This window comes from Solanum dulcamara, chromosome 10 (genome assembly GCF_947179165.1).
Source record: "Solanum dulcamara chromosome 10, daSolDulc1.2, whole genome shotgun sequence".
NCBI classification, from domain to species: Eukaryota; Viridiplantae; Streptophyta; class Magnoliopsida; order Solanales; family Solanaceae; genus Solanum; species Solanum dulcamara.
The window spans coordinates 72,489,513-72,512,062 of record NC_077246.1 but is presented as its reverse complement, the minus strand read 5'-3'; the positions used below and the strand labels follow the sequence as shown (position 1 = coordinate 72,512,062).

General features: G+C 34.5%; 2 protein-coding genes and 1 long non-coding RNA gene across 4 annotated transcripts in view; all 3 read left to right on the top strand.

Annotated features, from left to right (window-relative positions):
• Positions 1-22,550, top strand: part of LOC129870067 (peptidyl-prolyl cis-trans isomerase FKBP16-3, chloroplastic) — a 33,982-nt gene that overhangs the window by 722 nt on the left and 10,710 nt on the right. Inside the window, exons 3-7 of one of the 2 annotated variants that reach the window (XM_055944650.1) lie at positions 2,023-2,106; positions 2,509-2,558; positions 2,929-2,977; positions 3,108-3,182; positions 3,978-4,229. The exons of the other annotated variant lie outside the window; for it this stretch is intronic. Of the exons in view, the coding sequence (XP_055800625.1) occupies positions 2,023-2,106; positions 2,509-2,558; positions 2,929-2,977; positions 3,108-3,182; positions 3,978-4,097 (378 nt within the window). The 3' untranslated portion in view covers positions 4,098-4,229. Of the gene's footprint in view, positions 1-2,022; positions 2,107-2,508; positions 2,559-2,928; positions 2,978-3,107; positions 3,183-3,977; positions 4,230-22,550 lie in introns of those variants that run through there. 2 annotated transcript variants of the gene reach the window in all.
• LOC129870068 (uncharacterized) lies at positions 8,372-9,071 on the top strand. The gene is made up of 3 exons (XR_008762025.1): positions 8,372-8,416; positions 8,521-8,588; positions 8,773-9,071. It is a non-coding gene; the product is annotated as an uncharacterized LOC129870068 (long non-coding RNA).
• Positions 18,352-21,938, top strand: LOC129870066 (receptor kinase-like protein Xa21). The gene is made up of 2 exons (XM_055944649.1): positions 18,352-21,242; positions 21,381-21,938. Exons 1-2 carry the CDS (start codon positions 18,737-18,739, stop codon positions 21,725-21,727), a joined length of 2,853 nt encoding a protein of 950 aa, XP_055800624.1. The 5' UTR covers positions 18,352-18,736; the 3' UTR covers positions 21,728-21,938.

The following is a 22,550-nucleotide window of genomic DNA, read 5'->3' as shown; positions in this document are numbered from 1 at the left end:
AGATGTTTCAAGTTAAATTAGGAAAGATGTCATTGTTTTTCTTTTGACAAGCATGGTGTCTGGACCAACTTTCGTTTATCTCGACTAATTCTACAGGATACGTGTTACCTCCCACCAAGGCTAGGACAAATGGGAAGAAATCACTGGTGTTTTTGTCTCTACTAGGATTTGAACCTGAAACCTTATGATTTTCAATCCACTTTGTTGACCACTAGGCCATACTCTTGGGTAGGTGTCATTTGTTTTGAAAGGGACTAATAACGAAATAGTTTCATATATAATGGAGCGGAGGGAGGGGTAGTTATGGTCAATTTTCTACTCCTTCCATCATAAGTTCTATGTTGCCTGGATTCTTCAAACATACCTCCAGATGTGTGTCGGATCCTCCAAAAGCTATACATTTTTTGAGGATACGACAAGGGTGGGTGCTGCAGTATTTTTGGAGGTCCAAGCAAACATAAATCATAAATAATATAATGACATTTGAGAGAATGAGTACTTTTAGATGTAAATTTTTCAAATATACCTTGTAGAGCACTTGAGGCCATGAATTTTCAGTTTATGGGGTAGTATGGAATACATATTACATAGTCATGGAGAATACACCTGTTTGGTTGAACATGTTGCCCATCAAATTTTACCTCTTATTATAGTGTGCCTTGTGGATGCAAACATGCAGGAAGGAAGTTTGGGCGAAAGAAGTGATGCAAAACTTACTTGAATAGAGCAACTGTCATAATCGAAGTTTAAAACTTGAACAGTTAAATGACTTTGAACTCTTGAAAGTTGTGAAAATTGTATAAGGTAATATTATGAGTGGAATGATGTTAAGTACTTTGCCCAAAACAAAACTTATGTAATATAAAGGGACGGATTTGAACTATTTAATAAAGAATCTTGTGAGGAAATTAATTGTTGCCCTAAAAATTCGATGTGATGCATGGTTTTATTTACTCATTTAGTGCTATCCATCTGCCAGACTAATGCAAATTTCAAGAGAAGTTCTTCAACTTGCATTTGGTTTGTAGTCTAAAATAAGTTATTGCATGTCCACATTAACGGAGATTGTTGACACAGTATAACCACTATGATTAATTTTCAGCTTTCTTGCGTTGGAGTTTATTACTACAGTCATTGCGCTGGTCCTTACTTTTCGAGTATCCTTGTTAAGATCCTGCAAGAATCAATCCCTATTCTGGAACGGTAGGAGATTATGTGCCTTCTCCAAAGACTTCTAAAATAGATACTCACAAACATTTAGGTTACATATTATCCCATTCTGTCTTAGGTCACAGATTCATCCCATTTTTTTACTTGCAAATGGCAAGTGTAACTGTGTAAGTCCACACTTCCAAACCCAGTATATGTTCCTACTGAACGATTTATTTTACCTTCTTTAAAGGGGATCAATAGTGCTCCCACTTACCCTCCAGCGTGCTCGAACCCTCAACCACTTGAGCAAGCCTCACTTGTCCCTATTGAATTTTTTTCTATGTTCCCCAAAAAGCTTAATATTATATGGTGAATTCTTAACACTCTATTTATATTTTGTGATTTGAAATCCATTTAGTTGGACATACAATTGCTATAAGGATGCATACATTTGCAAAAGTGGATATTCCAACTTCTATGGTCTGAAGCTTCTTGCAACAATGAAGTTGCAATTTAGCATGAATATGAGTGCCGTTTTATTCAGGTAGTCTTTTTGAGACACTTAGCTAACTAATGATAACAAGAACCAAATTGGTCTAACAATTGAACTGAAATAGCTTCATTATTATCATCTTTCTCAGAGATATTTCAAGTTGGTATCTACTATAAAACTCATTATTTACTTGAAATAATATAATCATAGTTTACATATGAAGTATAATAGAATATCCGTCAACTTAGGATGCTGTGTCTGATTGCTGAAGGATACATATAGTCAAAGGTTACGTGATGCAAAAGTTTCACAAACATATCATTTATCATAGGAAACCTGAGAACCGCACTAATAGTAGAACTTTTTCATAAATGAAGGTTCCTATGGTAACAAACGAGTCAGGCTTGCAGTATAAGGACATCAAAGTTGGTCGAGGCCCTAGTCCCCCTGTTGGTTTCCAGGTATGTATCCTGATTTCTGATACTTTGTTCTTATGTAAAAGTGAAGGACGAAGTATAGTGCAATGAAATTTCTTGTTCACCAAACTAGCTGGTTGCCTTACCCATTTGATAATTAATGGTAAAATTTTATGCTGCTTCATCTTCTCAAAACATGTAGTGTGTTTTATCGCGAATAACTTGAAGAGAATTAAAAAGTAAAGGACATACAAAAAATTGAGAAAAGAGTAGTCTATTCAAAGTAATGCATCGTTTTTAAGGTGTAAGAAAAGATATCTGGCTCCTTAAACATATTTTGAATTATCACATGGAAGAAAAGATGTCTAACTCCATCCGTGTAAGTTCTATTCAAAATTTTATTCTGTTCATTATTTTGATCAGTCAAATTTCATTTCATGATGACAGGTCGCTGCAAATTATGTTGCGATGGTTCCCTCGGGACAAATTTTTGACAGGTCATTACATGGATCATACTCTGATTAGTTTCTGATTATTTTAAATATTATATAAAAGTATTTGACCTTTTTTGCTCATTTGGAAATTGCATCCACTGAAGCATATGAATGATATTCTCTTTGTAATATTTTTGTTATAATTTCCTCTTTAAGTTCGGTCATTGTTTTGGACATGAGGGAAAAGTTCAGAAGTTAATTCTTTTTGTTTTCTAAAAATGCTCATACATATAACCTTATAAAAAGTCTGATTCCCCTTTCCTTCAAAACACGCATGGATTCATTATTCTGCATTTAGGATAAATGACGTTTAATTCACTGTTTCTTCAAAAGTCTTAACTCTTGCAAGATCTCTTGATTTATGAATTTACAGCTCCCTGGAGAAAGGTCGACCTTACATTTTCCGTGTAGGCGCTGACCAGGTAAACTTTTGTACACGTTCATGAAAATTTGTGGTTTCATGATTTCAGTAACAGTAATAGCAGGTGAAGAATTAGTTTTCATAGTTTGGTTAGTTCATACATGACTAACTAATTTCAATGGCTAGAGTAGGTAATCAAAGGACTTGATGAAGGGATCCTGAGCATGAAAGTTGGAGGACTACGTCGACTCTATGTACCTGGATCTGTAAGTTCTCTGCCTTTTGAATTTCTCATTCTACAGATGCAAGGCAAATGAAAAAAGATAGCAATCAAAACATTAATTAGGGGTAAATGCTTCTTTGTATGATTCACATGTTTAGATATAGCCCCTTTTAAGGGTCGTTTGGTAGAATGTAGTAGAAAAAATAATACATGTATTAGCTGTGGTATTGTTTAATTCTTTGTTTGGTAGGATTTTCACCCTATGTAGTATAGGGTGTATAACTAATACATAGCAAATCATGATATTAGCAAGACAAGAGTTGTCAATACATGGATAAACAAGGTTACTGCCCTTAATACATTAAACCAAACACTTGATAAGAAATAATATCAGCGTAACTGATATCAACATTACTAATACACCCTCTTCAGTACTATTCCTATACACTCTACCAAATGACGCCTTAGTTTCTTGTTCGCGAAAAGAAAGAAAAATGATATCTCTAGTTGCTTACACAGATAAGAAGCTACCTGCAAGGCTACAATCTTTAAAAGCCTCTAGTTTTCTCAAACTTTATCCTCCTAATTTGTTCTGCTTGATGAGAAATTATTCAAAATAATGTCCTCGAGGATGGCCAAATACTTTTCTACAGATGTTCCTTCAAGTTTGGGGGGGGGGGGGGGGGGCGCATGAACTTTTCATATATGCAATAGCTTACATTCTATCTGTTTTACGCTCACACTTTACTGCATTCTTGACAATTGACTTGAAATAGTCCAAGATTAATGCAGATCTTTTATCAGACTTAAGTCTCTTACACATATTTCTGTTGAATAGTTGGCGTTTCCAAAAGGCCTGACATCGGCTCCTGGAAGGCCAAGAGTGGCTCCTAACAGCCCCGTGGTATTCGATGTGAGTTTGGAGTTCATACCAGGCCTTGAATCCGACGAAGAGTGATAATTTCTCTTTTTTTTCTTGTATTGTTTTCCCCTTGCCATGTATCTATAAAGATGAGGAAAGGCTCATGTAATTACTATCATTATTCCTACTGCATTTCTCTATTATATGTTCATTTCTTTGCTGTATACAGTCCAGTTTTGCTACTGTATTTTAGTTCTTGTATGTGCTCATAAAGCATACATGTCCATGAATATAGACATGACAAAGAAATGTTAAAGATCACCCCCCCCCCCCCTCTTATTTTGTTTCTTCTATTTGAAATACTCTCTCCATGGTGTTGCCGTTTTACTCAAATGGTTAAGAATATCTAAAAGGGGAGCCTTGACGTAATTGGTAAAGTTGTTGTTATGTTACCAGGAGGTCACGGGTTCAAGCTGTGGAAACAATCTCTTACATAAATGTAGGGTAAGACTGTGTACAATGGACTTTTGTGGTCGAATCTTTTCCTGGATCCTGTGCATAGTGAAAGTTTAGTACACCAAGCTACGGAAGTAGTTAAGAATTTCGAGCTAAAACACACATGGCCTTTAAAATGCATCTATAGGACATTTGAATTTTCAATGATTTATCTCATCATTATTTATCTAGGTCCTAGGATGACCTAATGATCATGGCAAAGCACAATCGTGATAATACCTTATGACGATGATTCATTGTTTACTTATTTACTGGTATTTAGAGGCTGCAACTGTTGCTTTTTTGGCTTCTGATTATGCTGTAACAGGAGAAACCCTTCTTTGAGGCGCATTATGTGGTCATCACTTGAGAGGCTCCGATCAGGAAGTTGGGAGACAACTCTTTGTTGGCTTGCCAAATGGGACAACTTTTGCTCCCTAACCATATTTCACGATAGCTCTAAATCCAGACTATTCATATACACTCCAATTCTAACTCGTAATATGACATTTGCGAGATTACTTGCTCAAATAATTAAGTTAAGAGCACAATTTTCAGATTATGTAATAAAGACAATTCGTCTTAATAATACTGTTGAGTTCACATCTCAGACATTTAATGGTTATTGTATGTCCACTAGGATAACAATTGAGCATCCGGTTGCTCATGTTCGTACTCAAAATTGATCTGGCGGAATCAACTATTTGAATTGGTACAAAACTACCCTTCATTAACCTTTCGGCCCCCAAATACCCCTGATGTCAACCTTTTGGCTCAAAAATACCTTCGATATTAACCATTTGACTCATATTAACCCTTATTTTTAACAACTCCCTTAATGTAAATTCATTAAATATTTTTTTATTATGTTGCCTAATCTGATTTGTCCAAATTTAAACAATTCTCAAATAAATAACAAAAATCATATATAATTCATATTTTGACTTAATACGCTTGAAAATAATATTCAAAAAATTATTAATTTCATGATATCTTTCTATTGACCTATTTTAGATTAACACCCAATTCATAATTGGGGATCCATCTAAAATCCGCAAAACAATATTATTATATTTTATTAACACAAAATTTTCTATTAATTATCTAATTGTCTTGTTCATTCCCTCTTTTTATTCTTTTTTAATCTATTAATCTTTATTAGGATATCAGAAACTCAAGTTTGAAATGAACCTAGATGTTCATATTCTTTTCATTTATATTATTATCATGGTGGGGTAAAGGTGGGTATAGGAAAAAAAAATATTTTTTATTTGTTTATTTTGAATTTGGGGTACACACAAAAGAAAAGATGCTATTAAATTATCTTTGATTGAACTAATTATTTCTATATGAATGTCCTCATTATTTTCTTCTTTTTTTCTCCTTTATTTTGTCATAAGTCAAAAATAATAATTTAAAATTGTGGATAAGATTCCAAGAAGAAAAAAAGTGAAAGAGAGAGGAAGTGAAAGAGTAGGAATGTGATTTTACTATTCAAAGGATAAAGACCTAAAATACTTTTAAACTATGAGATTTGGTACAATATTGCCCTCACATCCACCTAATGAGTGTGAGCCGTTAAAATAAGAGTATTTTTGTGCCAAAATATTAACGTCAGGGGTATTTGGGGGTCAAAAGATAGACCGAGGGTAATCTTCTACCAATTCAAATAGTTGAAGGGCATTTTAGGACCTTCGTTAATTAAACGCATCCAATTAATTGTTAGACCAATGCTTATGAGAATAAAACTTTTCATTTCATTATGGGGTCATGCTATTTTGCATGCAGCAAGTCTTGTGCTAATCAGACCCACAAATTATCATAAAGTCTCCCCATTAGCTTTTGGTCAAGAGTCGAACATTTCTCATCTTAAAATATTTAGATGTGCGGTATGTGTTCCAATTGCTCCACCACAATGTACAAAGATAGGTCCCCAAAGAAGGTTAGGGATATATGTTGGGTATGAATCTCGTTCTATCATAAAATACTTGAAACCTATGACTGAAGATTTATTTATTGCAAGATTTTTTGATTGTCACTTTGATGAATCACTATACTCAACATTAGAGGGAGAAAATAAGCAGCTTAAAAAGGAAATAGATTGGAATCCATTATCACTATCTCATTTAGACCCTCATACAAATAAATGTAAACTAGAAGTTCAAAAGATAATCTATTTGCAAAATATTGCAAATCAACTGTTAGATACATTCACTGACCTATCAGTAGTTACTAAATCTCACATCCAGCTGCTAATGCTCCAATTCGAGTTGATGTCCCAGTAGAACAATTAATTAATGTAAATGAGTCTAAACCGTGCTTAAAACGTGGTAGACCGATCGGTTCCAAAGATAAAAATCCTCGAAAAAGAAAAGGAGCAAACAATTAAGATGGTCATAATATGAAAGAACCTGGTCAAGAAGAGCGAGGAAACATAACAATTGATAAAATCTTGGAAGAGGTTGAGGTGCCTGAAAATAATGAAGAAATTTCAATAAATTATGTCTCATCAAGAAAAATATAGAACCAAAATAATGTAATTGTCAACAATAGTTTTGCTTATAATGTTGCTATTGAAATAATGAGCTCGAATTCAACCTAACTTAACATGACTCACTTGAAATTTCTTCAAAGTTTCAAAATTTTAACATCCTTTAACGATAGAATCTTTTCTGCAACTCCAAATCACTTGAAGTTTTGAAGATAGACTCAAAAAAATACTAGGGAACATGGAGTTAGTGTCAAAAACAACAACAAAAACACGAATCAAAGCAGTTTTTTAAAATTTTGGGACTGATTTCTAGTTATTTTGGAATGTTTTTTTCTAATACGGGTGGATTTTTTTGATTCCATAAATGATTGTAGAATTTTGCCTTAAAAAAAATTAATGACTAGCCGAAATATAATTGGCCACGTATAAAAAATAATTTTATAAAATTAAAGTTAAAAAATAATGACATGAATGAGCAAAACTTTTAACAAATGATACAAAAATAATTTTTTTTCTCAAAATTCGATAACACATTTAAGTTTTTTTCCCTTTTTAAAATGCCAGTAATTGACTGACCATATAATATAAATATACTTTTCCCTTTCTTTCATTCTTTCTTTGTCAATCAATTCTTTCCACAACCATTCACTTTTATTGGTCCGTTCAAAAAAGTTTAACAACCAATTTATCTTTATCTAAAAATTTCACATAAATAATTTAAAATTTATTTCTACTAATTTATGATAACGTTTTAATATCTTTTCTTGAAACATACATATTTTAACAACCCATATTAATTTCAGCAAATAAATTGTATTATATTAAAAATATGAAGTCCCTTACAATGTTGATTAAACTTTTTGTCTTTATTAAAACACTTTGATTTAGATAAAATTATCTTTTCACTATTTTTTATAAATTATTAATTAATTATTGAGTAAGGATGAAATTTCCAATGACAAAAAGGAAAAAAGAGAACACGTACATTATTTGAGATAGAAGTCTTAATCTCCTAAACTTAGAAAATTATTTCTAACAACGTTATTATATGTCTTTCTGGCAATGTTAGAAAATTACTTAAGGTAGAAAAATCTTCTAAAATTAGTTGTACTCTAAGATAACTTTTTTAAAAGTTACTTTTAAAAAGTTTTGTAATTAATAATATTACGTACACATAACCATTTATTTTTATATATATTTATTATTAATTAACGCGATATACACGTGCAAAGCACGTACGCTTGACTAATTTTAAAAAAGGGCATATTAGTTGAAGAGCTGTTGAGATTGAAATACGTGCGATATTGATATTATCTATTGAGTTGTGGAAACATACGTGACTTACGTGTTACGTGAGTTATATATTCATATAGAAATTGTTAGATTGGGTTGTTCTGTTGGCAGATTGTAGTTGTGGAGGTTGGATGAGGTGTCAGGATTACTTGTTCTATTTAGCTTTATATGTGTTTTACTGTATTACTTATTAAGTATCATGTTGTTTCATACTCACCCTTGCTATCTACACCTGTGTAGGTTACGAGCTCGGACAGTGATTCAGATTTCTCGTTCCTCCATCCGCGACTTTTGAAGTTACTTGAGAGGTATCTGTTGACGCCTGCAATCTCTCTCGTTTCTTTTACATGTTTTGCTCCATTTGAGAGACAAACGCATTTTCCTTTGGGGTTTTATAATGATTAAGACTTCCACATTTTTGTATATTTCTATCTACTTGAACTGTTTTTGCTTTATTTCCGCTTTATTTGAGTTTTGGGCTGACTTGTCTAGGTAGGTTGAGATGAGTTCCATCGCACCCGGATTCGTGTTGTGACAAGAACTTAAATGGGCAGAAAGATGGTGTAAAGGCAAGAGTAGTATGGCTGAGATATACAAAATAGCCGTGGCAGCAACAATATATCATGTGTGGGAGGAAAGAAACCAAAGGATATTTCAGAAGAAGTGTAACAACACTGATACAATCTTGCAACAGATAGCCCAAGAAGTGTATTTCGGAGCACATTTGGCTTGTCAAGACCTGTTTTCCTATTCATAAACTTGAAGCTTTAAACTGTCATCCTATTCGTAAACTTGAGCTTTAAACTGTCATACTTGGTAATAAAATGCTTTATTTACCAAAACAATATTAGATAAATATTATTAATATTGATAGATTTTAAGTGGTATTGATAAAATAATTTTAAATTTTTACTCTGAAATAAATTATAATATATATTTGTGTGGTAGTAAATCATTTTATTCTATTTTTGCGCAAATCTAATGCGAAGAGACCCATTGGAATGTACATTATTAAAATATTTTGTATTAACCGTTGGTTTTTACTCAAAGTAATTACAAAAAATTTTACAAATATTACCGACATTCAAAATAATAAAGCTATAATTAAAGAATATGAATTTAAAACTAAAGGTCATAGCTAAAACAGGTTCCAAAATTTTGAAAGAATTGTAGGGGCAACCCGGTGCACTAAAGCTCCCGCTATGTGCAGGGTTCGGAGGAAGGGTCTATTGTACACGGCCTTAACTCAACAAGACCCCAGACAACGTTTAACACTTTTCAATTGGAGTTTTGGATTAAATGTACTCTTTTTGCTCCTTCTTCCTCAATAACACATGAAGAACAACAAGAACTCCCAAATTTCCAACTTCTTCAATTCTTCACGAAATCACCTTCAAGAGTAGCGTTCCTCCGATCTAGTTATCAAAATTCAATATCTTTTGAGCTCGAATTCAACCTAACTCAACAAGACCACTTGAAATTTCTTTAAGGTTCAAAACTTTAACATCCTTTAACGGTAGAATCTTTTCCACAACTCAAAATCACTTAAAGGTTTGAACATAGACTCAAAAAAATACTAGGGAACAAAAATCTAGTGTCAAAAACAACAATAAAAACACGAATCAAAGCAGATTTTCAATTTTGGAACTGATTTCCATATTTATTTTTGTAATATTTTTTCTAATAAGGGTGGATTTTTTTTATTCCACAAATGATTTTAGAATTTTTCCTTTTAAAAAAAAATTAATGACTAGCCAAAATATGATTGGCCACGTATAAAAAATAATTTTACAAAATTGGAGTTAAAAAACAATAGCTTAGATAAGCCATTATTTAACGAATGACACAAAAATAAATCTTTTTCTCAAAATTTGATAACATATTTAAGTTTTTTTCCTTCTTAAAAATATAAGTAATTGACTGATCATATAATATAAATATACTTTTTTCTTTCTTTCTTTCTTTCTTTGTCTATCAATTCACCTGTCTTCTTTGTGCTTTAACGTCGACCAATGTATTCTTTAACGTGATGGCATAAAAGGTTGTGGAAATCACAACCATTCACCTCTATTGGTCTGTTCAAAAAAGTTTAACAACCAATTTATCTTTACCTAAAAATTACACATAAATAATTTAAAATTTATTTCTACTAATTTATGATAACATTTTAATATGTTTTCTTGAAACATACATGTTTTAACAACTCATATTAATTTCAGCAAATAATCTGTACTATATTAAAAACATGAAGATCCTTAAAATATTGATTGAACTTTCTGTCCTTCATTAAAAAAATTTATTTTAGATAAAATTGTCTTTTCACTATTTTTATAAATTATTAATTAATTATTGAGTAAGGATGAAATTTCTAATGACAAAAAGGAAAAAAGAGAACACGTAGATTATTTGAGATAGAAGTCTGTCTCCTAAACTTAGAAAATTATTTCTAATAACGTTATTATATGCCTTTCTGGCAATGTTAGAAAATTACGTAAGGTAGAAAAATCTCCTAAAATTAATTGTACTCTAAGATAACTTTTAAAAAAATTACCTCTAAAAAGTTATGTAATTAATAATATAACGTACACATAACAATTTATTTTTATATATATTTATTATTAATTAACGTAATATGCACGTGCAGAACATGTATGCTTGGCTAGTTTTAAAAAGGGGCATATTGGTCGAAGAGTTGTTGTACAGGGGGTAATGAAGAGTTTTAAAAGAGAAAATTGACTAAATGACTTATTAAAGACTACATACTACTAGTCTCCCCCGCAGGAAAATGCCAAGAATGATGCCCCTATTCAGTCCCAAAACCTGCAGTTACTGGGACATGGTGCTCCTGTCTCTGTAAAAGAAATTTTACAGGTCTTGGGTGCTATTTCACTCTCTAACTTGAAAGAAAAAAAGGTGCAAGCCCCAGCCCCTAATCCCATACCATTCCAGCACCACAGACATGGTGAGAGTCACATTAAAAATGCTGAAAAATACCAACACCATGCCTATAACTTCAGCACATTCTCAAGTGATCCAACCCCTAGTCCTAGTCCCAACCAAGTGCAAGGACCTGCACCTGTAGTTGGCCATATCTCCACTCAGGAAATAGGCAGTTCCTCAGGCCATTCTCAGCCTCATAATCAGCAGATCTTGAGCCAGATTGTAGCTTCAGATTTGCAAGAAATATGGCATGATTTGGGAGTTTCTGAAGCTGTCCTCTCCAATGAAACTAGGCAGGCTGTAGGTGCTAATTCTGTTGTTCCTTTGAAGGAGAATATGCAGCAAAATATGGCCAGTCAGGTTTTAGAAGGTGGTCCAGCTCCTAGGTTGAAAGAACAAAATGTTCAGCCTATGGCACCTACACTTACAACTTTTCAGCACCAAAAACAAAGGGTTGGTCACATTGAGAGGGCTGAAAATGACCCAATTAATGGCTACAGTTTCAGCACAACCTCAAGTGACCATGTGCCTAGTCCTTGTTCCCACCAAGTGCAAGTTTCTATCACCAAACAACAAGACATTTCCAACACTAATGATATAGAATTCTCAACTAGTCCTAGTAACTTTAAAAATCTAAGAAGAAAGAGAGCTAGAAAGAAGAAATTAGAAAAGCAAAAAGAAGTTTCAACCTCTACCACTACAAACACTGCTGCTGATAGAGTTGAAAACAATACCATTGGTAAGGTGGTTTCAAACTTTTGCTCTAAGTATGTCCTCCTAGATCAGACCACCCCAATTAGAAGCCCAGATTTTGGTGGTGAAGATCCTCTTAACCTTACCCCTTTGAATATTCAAGCAGCTCCTCTTATGCAACCTGAAAATGCCATCAACATCCTATGCACTTTTAAGGAGGCTCAGATCTCAGCTCCTGATAGTGATGATGAATATGGTGTTATACACTCGGAGGATAAATATGACAAAGACTTTCAAAGTGAGGTTGGGTTAGAGGATGAAGAAGAGACTGTTGAACAGTCAAATAATACAGCTGCACCTTCTAGGATCACGACTAAAATCACGAACGATGAAATGAACCAACTAGCTAGTGAGCAAGGATTATCACCTAGAGGGGTTCACCACAATCCTAAAATTACTACTATTCATGCTCCTAGTAACAGACCAAACACTAGGCTCCGCAACCTTAGATCCCATCAATGATTAGCACAATTATATGGAATGCTAGGGGAATCAATACCAAAGGCGTCATAGATAGACTTAAGTCGCTCAAACATATCCACCAAACGTCCATAATCTCCATCCTAGAACCTTTCTCTAACAATGTTCATCTCCAAAGCTTTGGAATCAACCTTAGTATGGATAGGTCCGTGTGCAATCATAATGGTAAGATTTGGATCTTCTGAACACAGGATGTTGATTGTAAAGTTATCGACGTTGACGACCAACAGATAACTTGCGAGATGAAACATGTAGAGCATCAAAGTGCATTTCTCATGACATTTGTTTATGGAAAATGCAAACATACTCTTAGAAGACCGCTTTGGGATAGACTTATGCATCACGCTTCCACTAACCTTCCATGGTGCACAGTTGGGGACTTCAATGTCATCACCTCCACGAATGAGAAACTAGGTGGAATCCCTTACAACATGAACAAAAGCTTTGAATTCATTAGCGTTATTGAAGCATGTGGCCTAACAGATTTGGGGTATCATGGCTCAGACTACACTTGGTGTAATCAACGAGATATGCATAAAAGAATATGGAAGCGACTCGATAGAGCTATGGTGTCCGATAACTGGTTAGCCGCTATGCCTCACACTTCAGTCACCCATCTCCCCTCTACTGGTTCTGACCATAACCCTCTACTTATAGAAATGAATGAAAGACAGGATTCCACTATTAAATATTTTAAATTCTTGAACTGTTGGGTGGATAACCCTACTTTTCTCGACACTGTAGAGTCTTGTTGGGACAGACCCATGACAGGGAACCCAATGTGGTCCTTTCACCAAAAAATGAAAAGGCTCTCCTCCACACTTAGCAAATGGTCGCGAGTGGAATTCGGCGACATTTTTGCCAAGGTTAGGGAATATGAAGAACTAGTGAAAATCGCCGAAGAAAATCTGATAGTATCCAATAATGAAGAGAATAGGATGTAATTGCATGCTCTCAATGCCGAATACATCAGATTTCTTAAAATTGAAGAAAACATTCTCAAACAAAAAACTCAGCTACATTGGTTCAAGGATGGAGATGCTAACACCAAGTATTTCCATGCTTTAATCCGTGGTAGGAGAAGGCGACTTTTCATTCACAAGGTTACTAACGAAGAAGGGGATTAGATTCAGGGCGACGAGTAATTGCTAGAGCAGCTTGCGATCATTTTCAGAAAATATTCACAGGTGATCAATCTCCGATTCCGGAGAACATCTTGAATTACATTCCTAGAATAATCACAGATGCTCAGAATGAAATCCTTCAAGCCATGCGTACCATTAAAGAATTGAAACATGTGGTCTTCTCCATGAGTCCTAACTCTGCAGCTGGTCCAGATGGTATGAATGGAAAATTCTTCCAAACTTGCTGGGAGATTATTTTGGAGGACCTACTAGCAGTCATTACTTCTTTCTTCGGAAGGTATGCTATGCCTAAATTCTTTTCTCATGCTTGTTTGGTCTTGCTCCCTAAGGTAGATCACCCCAACACACTCTCTGACTATAGACCCATTAGTCTCAGTAACTTCACCAATAAGATCATATCAAAACTCATTAGCCTCAGGTTTGCACCGATTCTCCCCGTTCTTATTTCTCCCAATCAATCTGGATTTGTAAAAGGAAAAAGCATCTCCGAAAATATCATGCTAGCACAGGAGATTATCCACGATATCAGAAAGCCCGTTATTGGTGACAACATGGTTATCAAGTTAGACATGGCCAAAACATATGATAGAGTCTCTTGGTCTTATACTTGTCTGGTACTGAGAAGGATGGGCTTCGGTGAGACCTTTATTGATATGATTTGGCGAATCATGTCTAACAATTGGTACTCTGTTATTATTAATGGATCTAGACATGGTTTTTTCCATTCCACCAGAGGGCTCAAACAGGGTGATCCTCTTGCTCCCGCTTTATTCATTTTGGGAGCGAAGGTACTTTACAGAATGCTGAATAGTCTTTATAATTACCACTTCTACCATGGTTTTTATATGAAGAAAAGAGGCCCACAAATTAACCATTTGAGTTTTGCGGATGACGTTATCATTTTTTCCTCCGGAAGGAGGGAAATTCTTCAAATTATCATGAAGACCTTGACTCTGTATGAAAAGACATCGGGGCAGCTTATAAACAAAAATAAGAGCCACTTCATGATGCATTCCAATGCACTCTAAGACAATGTGGAAACGGTGAAATAGGTTATGGGTTTCACTCAGAAGCATAGTCCCATCACCTACTTAGGATGTCCTCTGTACATTGGCAGGCAAAGAGTCATGTACTACACGAACATGGTCTCTAAGGTTGTCAACAGAATTAGAGGGTGGCACTCCAAAATCCTCAGCTACGGCGGTAGAGCTACACTCGTGAAATACGTACTTCAGTCGCTCCCGATTCACCTTCTTTCGGCCATTACTCCCCCCCGTACTACTCTCAAACAGATTGAGAGAGTCACCGCTGATTTTTTCTGGGGGTGGAAGGATAACAAGAAAAAATACCATTGGGCTTCATGGAAAAAACTTTGTTATCCATGGAAAAAATACCATTGGGCTCACAAACTTATCCTTCACTCCACCCCAATATTTATATGTTGGAATTTGTGGAAGAATAGGTGCGCGAGCAAATACGGGGGGAAGAGTTCTAGTTTGGCGAGAGTGAAATTTGCAATTTTCAAGGACATCTCAAATCTCCTTGGAGTCGCGTACCCCTATATCCATTGGCCCTCGAACTGGATCCACACCATCTCCTGTATAGATAAGTGTACTCATGAGATGAAGATCACCCAAGTCTCGTGGATTAAGCCACAACTAGGTTTCGTCAAGCTGAACACTGACGACAGTGCGTTGGGTAATCCGGGGCCAACTGGGGGGTGGAATCTTAAGAGATCACATGGGTAAATTCATCTTCGCCTACGCCATACCGTTAGGGGAGGGAACCAACAATCAAGCCGAACTAGAGGCGGCAGTTTATGGGCTTAAATGGTGCATTCAAAAGGGCTTTCAGCACGTTATCCTAGTAGTTGACTCGGAGTTGCTCACTAAATGGATCAATCATCAAACGAAACCTCCGTGGAGCCTTCACCAGGTAACTCATGACCTTGTTGTTATTTTCAAATTATTTACTTTCTTTTCTTGCAGGCATTTATACAGGGAGGCAAACTTCACTGCGGATGCTCTCTCCAAGCACAGTCACATTCTTACCACTCCAGGCCACTACACCACCCTCCAGCAGCTACCTCCTGGTACTCGAGGATACTACATGCTAGATAGAGTCGGTCTGCCCAGCTTCAGACGGAGGAAGACCAAACGGATTAAAAAGCCTCCATGATTTAATATTTCATTTTGCACCCTTGGATTGAGCACCCAATTACAGTGCTCCCCCTTATTTATGCTTTCCTAGTTTCTTTGTGTCGAGAGGAGTCCTCTCCTTTAGGTGAATAGTTTTTAGGTTTTCTTTTCGTGTGCATGTATCGGGAATGAATTGGCTGACCTTAGTAGGATGACCGGCTTATGAACCACCATAGGATTGGAGGTTAGGTCTATGCCCCCTCCTTGTATTTTTTTCTGTTTTATGTATAATACAGCTTGGGGGTGAGCGGCTTAACCCCTGGCCGCGCACGAGAGGTGGGAGCCTCGTGTAGGGTCTATTCCCGAAAAAAAAAATACTACTAGTCCTACCAAGACTACAAAAGCTTGATTAATGTTTAGTCGACTCAACTTGATATAGACACTACTATTGAGACTTGGTTAACGTAATCAGTTTAAATTAAAGGGTTAGGTATAAATTTTTATCTTACAGATGTGTAAATACACTGATTTGGTGTAGTAATTCTTACAATAAATCTTCTGTATAAGAAAAAAATATAAATTTTAATCTATATTGATCAAATTTAGAATACCGTTACATTGTATTAATTTAGGTATAATTCATGGTGTCAAATTTGAATGAATATATTGTTTGATTTTGATTTATTTTTTGGTTTCGCAAGTTAATGAATCAACTATATGGTATTGGTATCAATTGTGGTTTCAAACAAATGTTTATAAATTGTAATATTTTCTCATAACTACTTGTGTATATAATTGGTTCATAGACTAATTTTTATTGTTAGAACTGGTCTATTATATCAGTTTGGTGTGGTTTTTAAAAATAAAATATTTTCAATTGTATTATATTGATATATATATATAGAGAGTCAACTTTCAAGAAATGTATAAATTTGAACCTGTTGTATGATTATGGTTTAATTTTGTGATTTCAACAAATGTTTATAACTGTTTAAGACTAATTTTGAACTATAAAAAATATCATTATGAATTCTACTACAAACCACTTTATAAAGATCATTTCGAAAACACAATTCATACCAATTTCATACAGTAGGTCCATTTAATTTTGAAATCATATCTCATATTGATACTGTACAATTAAGAGATATATAAATTTGGACAATCTAGACCACATAGTTTAAATCATTATTCATAACACAATTCATATAGACCACATAGTTTAAATCATATTTCATACTGATATTGTACAATTAAGACTTTCTTAATATATTCATTTAAACCCACAATTCATATAAATATACCAAAACAATATAATCATATTTTTGCAATCATGATTTAGACAAAAATATCATACACAAGATCATATTATGAATCATTTTTATACACAAAGAATAATTGTAAAATGTATTATTACTAACCAATTTACAAGATCATTTCGAAAAAAGCCACAATTTATATCAATATCATACAATTGTGCAGTATTGAATAAAGCCTAAATATGGCAAAAAAAAAAATAACACTAATACAGTAAGAAATATAAATTGAAGATTGAGAAAAATATTGTGCTAGTATTAATTATTAATTATCTAAAATGCAACCCCTATTTTTGCTCATAAATAGGATAATTACCATGTTAAGTAAATAAAACTAAATATAATTTAATTCAAATTGAATAAATGATATATTAAAAATGGTAACTCATTAAATTCGAAATTGAAAAATAAATAAAAATTAAATTAAATTAATTAATTCAAATATGTTATCACTTACAATTAAGTTGTTGTATTAGTAATTACTAATTAGTATCGTGGGGGGAGAATGTTTTTTTTTTATTTGCTAATTAACATTTGAGTTGTATAAGGAAAAAAAAAGTGGGGGTGGGGGTGGATAAATATTTTTCTTGGTTTGGTAATTAACATTTGAGTTGTAGAATGGAGGTCTTGCTATTTTGAGGATTTTAAACATCTTCATGGATATGATTGTTTTTTCATTATGACCATTAAATTTTTTTCTAGAAATGTCCTTATTGAAGTAGGCACGTCGATTTTTTTTAAAGCAAGTTGAAATGTTTGAAATTGTAAAAATGGTGAATTAAGTTGAACGAGTTAGACTATCATGATTCATTGTTTAGTTTATCTTAACAAGACTAATTCTAAACAAGATTGGACAATGATTCATTTATTTATAAAATTACCCTATTTTAATCCGTCCAAATAACATCTTACACGTCTACGTCCCTATTATTTTGAAATCTACCCTTTCATAATTAGCACATTAGAAAATTAGGAATTCACCAAAATTATAGGAGTAACATTTAGTAGGCATTTAAAATTGAAATTAAATAAAAAATAAAATTGTGCTTGAACATAAAGTCTTAAATACATTTATGAGGTAATTTTTCCTTCTGTAATGCCTTTAAGACTTTTTCATTATCTTATTATTTGATAACATTTTATTATGTAATCAAATGTTTGATGTCGTGAAGACTTGGGCAAAGACCAATTCCTCTGTCATGTCAACAACATAAGTGGTGCTATATATATATAATGGATTAATACATTTGAAACATAAATCCCTTTGCAGCAATCTATATACTAATTCAAAATGAAGAAGAACATTGTCTTATTGATTCTTCTCTTTCTAATTCAATTTTCTATATCACTTGCTTCCTCAAATGAGACTGACCAACAAGCTTTACTAGCTTTCCAAAATCTTGTTACAAGTCCCACTCATTTTTTAGCCATTAATTGGACCAACAATACTTCTTTTTGCTCTTGGTTCGGTGTCACTTGCAGTTCAAAAAGGCAAAGGGTTGTGGCCTTGGCTCTTCCTAATTTGCAACTGCAAGGCACAATTTCCCCATCTTTGGCCAATTTGTCCTTTCTCAGTGTTCTCAATCTCAACAACAATCAGCTGGAAGGAAGTATACCAGCAAGTTTATTTCAACACCGAAGAGTTCAAGTAATTTCATTGGCCTTCAATAAACTCGGTGGTGAAATGTGGAAAGGGCCATGGTATGTACCCGAACTTAGAGTGTTAAATCTCAGGAACAATAGCCTCACGGGTATAATCCCTCCTTCTATTGGAAATGCCACAAAGTTGCTGAACTTCAGTTTGTCTGGGAATAGAGTCAGTGGCAACATTCCAAAGGAGGTCGGTAATCTAAGCCAACTTGCATATTTGTCCTTTGTCAATAATCAATTAACAGGTTCCATTCCCACAACACTGTTTAATATCTCATCATTGCTTGTCATAAGTCTGTACAACAATAGCCTTTCTGGCCGTCTCTTGCTTGATGAAGGGAATATTGTGTCAAATCTGAAGTTTTTAAGTATAAGTTATAACCAAATTTCTGGTAGCATTCCTTCCAACATATGCCAACTCACAGAGCTCAAAATTTTGTCCATATCTTTCAACAATATAACTGGAGACATACCCAAAAATATTGGTTGTTTATCTAAACTCGAGAGGTTCTATATTGGGCGTAATGCAATAAGTGGGACTATTCCCACTTCATTGGGAAATATTTCCACTCTGCAATTTCTTGATTGTGGAAACAATCGGATAGTCGGTCAAATTCCAAAGGTTATTTTCAACATATCTTCTTTGGAAATTATTGATTTCAGTTTCAATAACCTCTCTGGTAGAATTCCAACCACTATAGGTCTTCATCTTCCGAACCTTAAAGAACTTAACTTGGCAGTCAATCAGCTGGAAGGGGAAATTCCATTGTTCATAACAAATGCTTCCAAGCTTGAGCTACTGGACTTAAATGATAACTTTCTCACAGGCGCAATTCCTACAAATTTAGGAAATCTTCGTGAGCTGCAATCACTGTTGCTACATCATAATCAGCTTACCAATCAACCAAGAGAGCGTGAGTTGCGATTGTTCAATTCTTTGGCGGACTGTAGGATGTTGCGATATCTACAAGTGGGTGCCAATCCATTGAATGGCGTTCTGCCCAATTCTATTGGGAATCTTTCATCTACAATTGAAAACTTTGGAACAGCAGATGCACACATCAACGGCCTCATCCCCACAAGTATAGGCAACATAAGTGGTGTAATAACCCTAAGTTTTTCGGGAAACAACTTGACAGGGAATATTCCTTCTGAGATTGGTAAGCTTAAGCAACTGCAAGGTCTGGGTCTAATTAAGAATAAATTGCAGGGACATATTCCAGAGGCAGTATGCCATTTATCCAATTTGGTTCAATTATTTCTGGATGGTAATGAGCTCTCTGGATCAATTCCAGAATGCTTAGGAAATCTTAGCATGCTACAACATCTTTATTTGGGTTCTAATAAATTTTCATCAAAACTTCCATTGAGCCTTTGGAAGATGAGTGGCCTTCTCTATTTAAGCGTGTCACAAAATTCTATAGAGGGAGAAGTTCCATCAGATATTGGAGGACTGAAAGCCATTATAGAACTATATCTTTCCAGTAACCACTTTTCAGGTATGATACCAACCAGATTTGGGGTACTCCAAACCCTGCAGTCTCTTGACCTATCGAACAATTCATTTTTTGGCCAAATTCCATTATCCTTTGCCAACTTGATAAGCTTGGAATTCTTGAATTTGTCTTTAAATGCATTGTCAGGTACTATTCCTAAGTCATTGGAAACACTCTCGTCCCTGAAAAGCATTAATGTTTCATTTAATGGTTTAGAAGGTGAAATACCCGGTGACGGTGTGTTTGCAAATTCCACTTTGCAATCATTTCTCGGGAACAAGGGTCTATGTGGAGCACACATATTGGAGATTCCTTCTTGTGCTATCACCAATCCTGGACAACAATCAAAGCTAAAGGAGATTGTGCTAAAAATTGTTACTCCAGTGATTATTTCATCCTTTCTGATATTTTTGTTGGTTTCAATTTGGATAATGAAACGACAGAAGAAAGGAAAGTCCAAAGATGTGGAAAAAGTACCGGAGATCGGGACTTATCAATTTGTTTCTTATCACGAGATTCAACGAGCAACAAATAATTTTGATGAATCAAATTTAATTGGTGTGGGAAGTTCTGGCTCTGTGTACAAAGGCACATTATCTGGTGGAAGTGTAGTGGCGATAAAGGTTCTGGATTTGGAAAATGAGCAAGTATGCAGAAGGTTTGATACTGAATGCGAAGTGATGAGAAATGTTAGACACAGAAATCTTGTTCCGGTGATTACTACTTGTTCTAGTGACTATATAAGAGCCTTTGTTCTGCGATATATGCCCAACGGGAGTCTTGAGAATTGGTTGTACAGAGAAGATTGCCACTTGAACCTTCATCAAAGAGTCGCCGTAATGCTTGATGCAGCTATGGCAATTGAATATCTACATCATGGTAATGTTACTCCAATTGTTCATTGTGACCTAAAGCCAGCCAACGTTCTTTTGGATGAAGATATGGTGGCTCGTGTTGGTGATTTTGGAATCTCTAAAATTTTAGCCATAAGCAAGTCCATGGCTTATACTGAGACATTGGGCACTCTTGGATACATTGCACCAGGTATAAAAAATCTACTCTCTTTGATTTTCTCTTATCATAATTAAGTCTCTCCAAATTCTACAAGTAAAAAGAGCAAGTTTTTATTTATGCAAAATTGTTGTTGTATTTCAATTAACTCTTCTTCAATCCTTTTTTAAGAATATGGCTCGGAGGGAATAGTGTCCGCTAGTGGTGATGTTTATAGTTACGGCATCATGTTGATGGAAGTTTTGACCAAAAGAAGGCCAACAGATGAAGAGATATGCAATGAAAATCTTGACTTGAGGAAATGGATCACACAATCATTTTCAGGGACTATAATGGACGTTGTGGATGCCAATCTTTTTTCCGAGGAAGAACAGATCACTTCCCAAAGTGAAATCTGCATAGCCTCCATGATAGAATTGGGTTTAGACTGCACAAAGGAAATGCCAGAATCAAGAATAACCATGAAAGAAGTAGTCAAGAGGCTTAGCAAAATCAAAAACACATTTCTGGAAACATAGAAGTGATCAGCATCTCTTCCGATAGTGTTCTTTTCTGATGCTTTTTGGTTTCTTTAGTAAAGTTGTCGTATGGTACTTACTTGGAGTCATGTATTGTTTGTAATTTCATTTGAGTGGTTTTGAACCTGTTCTACTTTTAGCTATTTGTAATTATGTTTTGAATGCTAGCTATAAAGAAACCAGAATGAATTAATAAAGATGTTTAGCTGCACTATTTTGCTTTTTATTCATTAGCTTCTTCATTTGTATTCAATAAACTTGTTTTGTACTCTTTGTGATAGTGTGGAAAAAAATAAACAATTTGTGAATTGAGAAATTACTGTATTTTTGGACTTTAGATGCAGAACAGGAAATGAGCTTATTAAGAAAGGATATTATACAGAGGAACATCACTTGGATTCGATATTAAAAAACAGGATTTTAGGTATTTTTCATGTATGTTAGTCCACTGATTCTTTAATAATTAGTCATTGATTCAGTTGACCCCAAGACTTGGCTAGGCCGGACCCAAATGCTCATTGCATTTTCATTAATGGAGTCTCCTTTTTCAATATTTCGGTATCACGAGATTGGAATTCAAGATTTTAAGCGTTTTGATGTGTATTATACCACTGATTTATGATAATTAGTCGACCAATTCCTTTGGCCCCCAAACTTGGCCAGGCCAAGCTTTACAAGCTTAATGATAATACTCATGATGAAAGTTTAAGTAGAGCATCAGTCAATCGAGCTACTAAGATTCTCTCACCCTTTATTATTTGTCTTTTTCCCATAGTAGAAAAAATATATTTCTTTGAGATTTTAAAAAGTAGTACTTAGAATT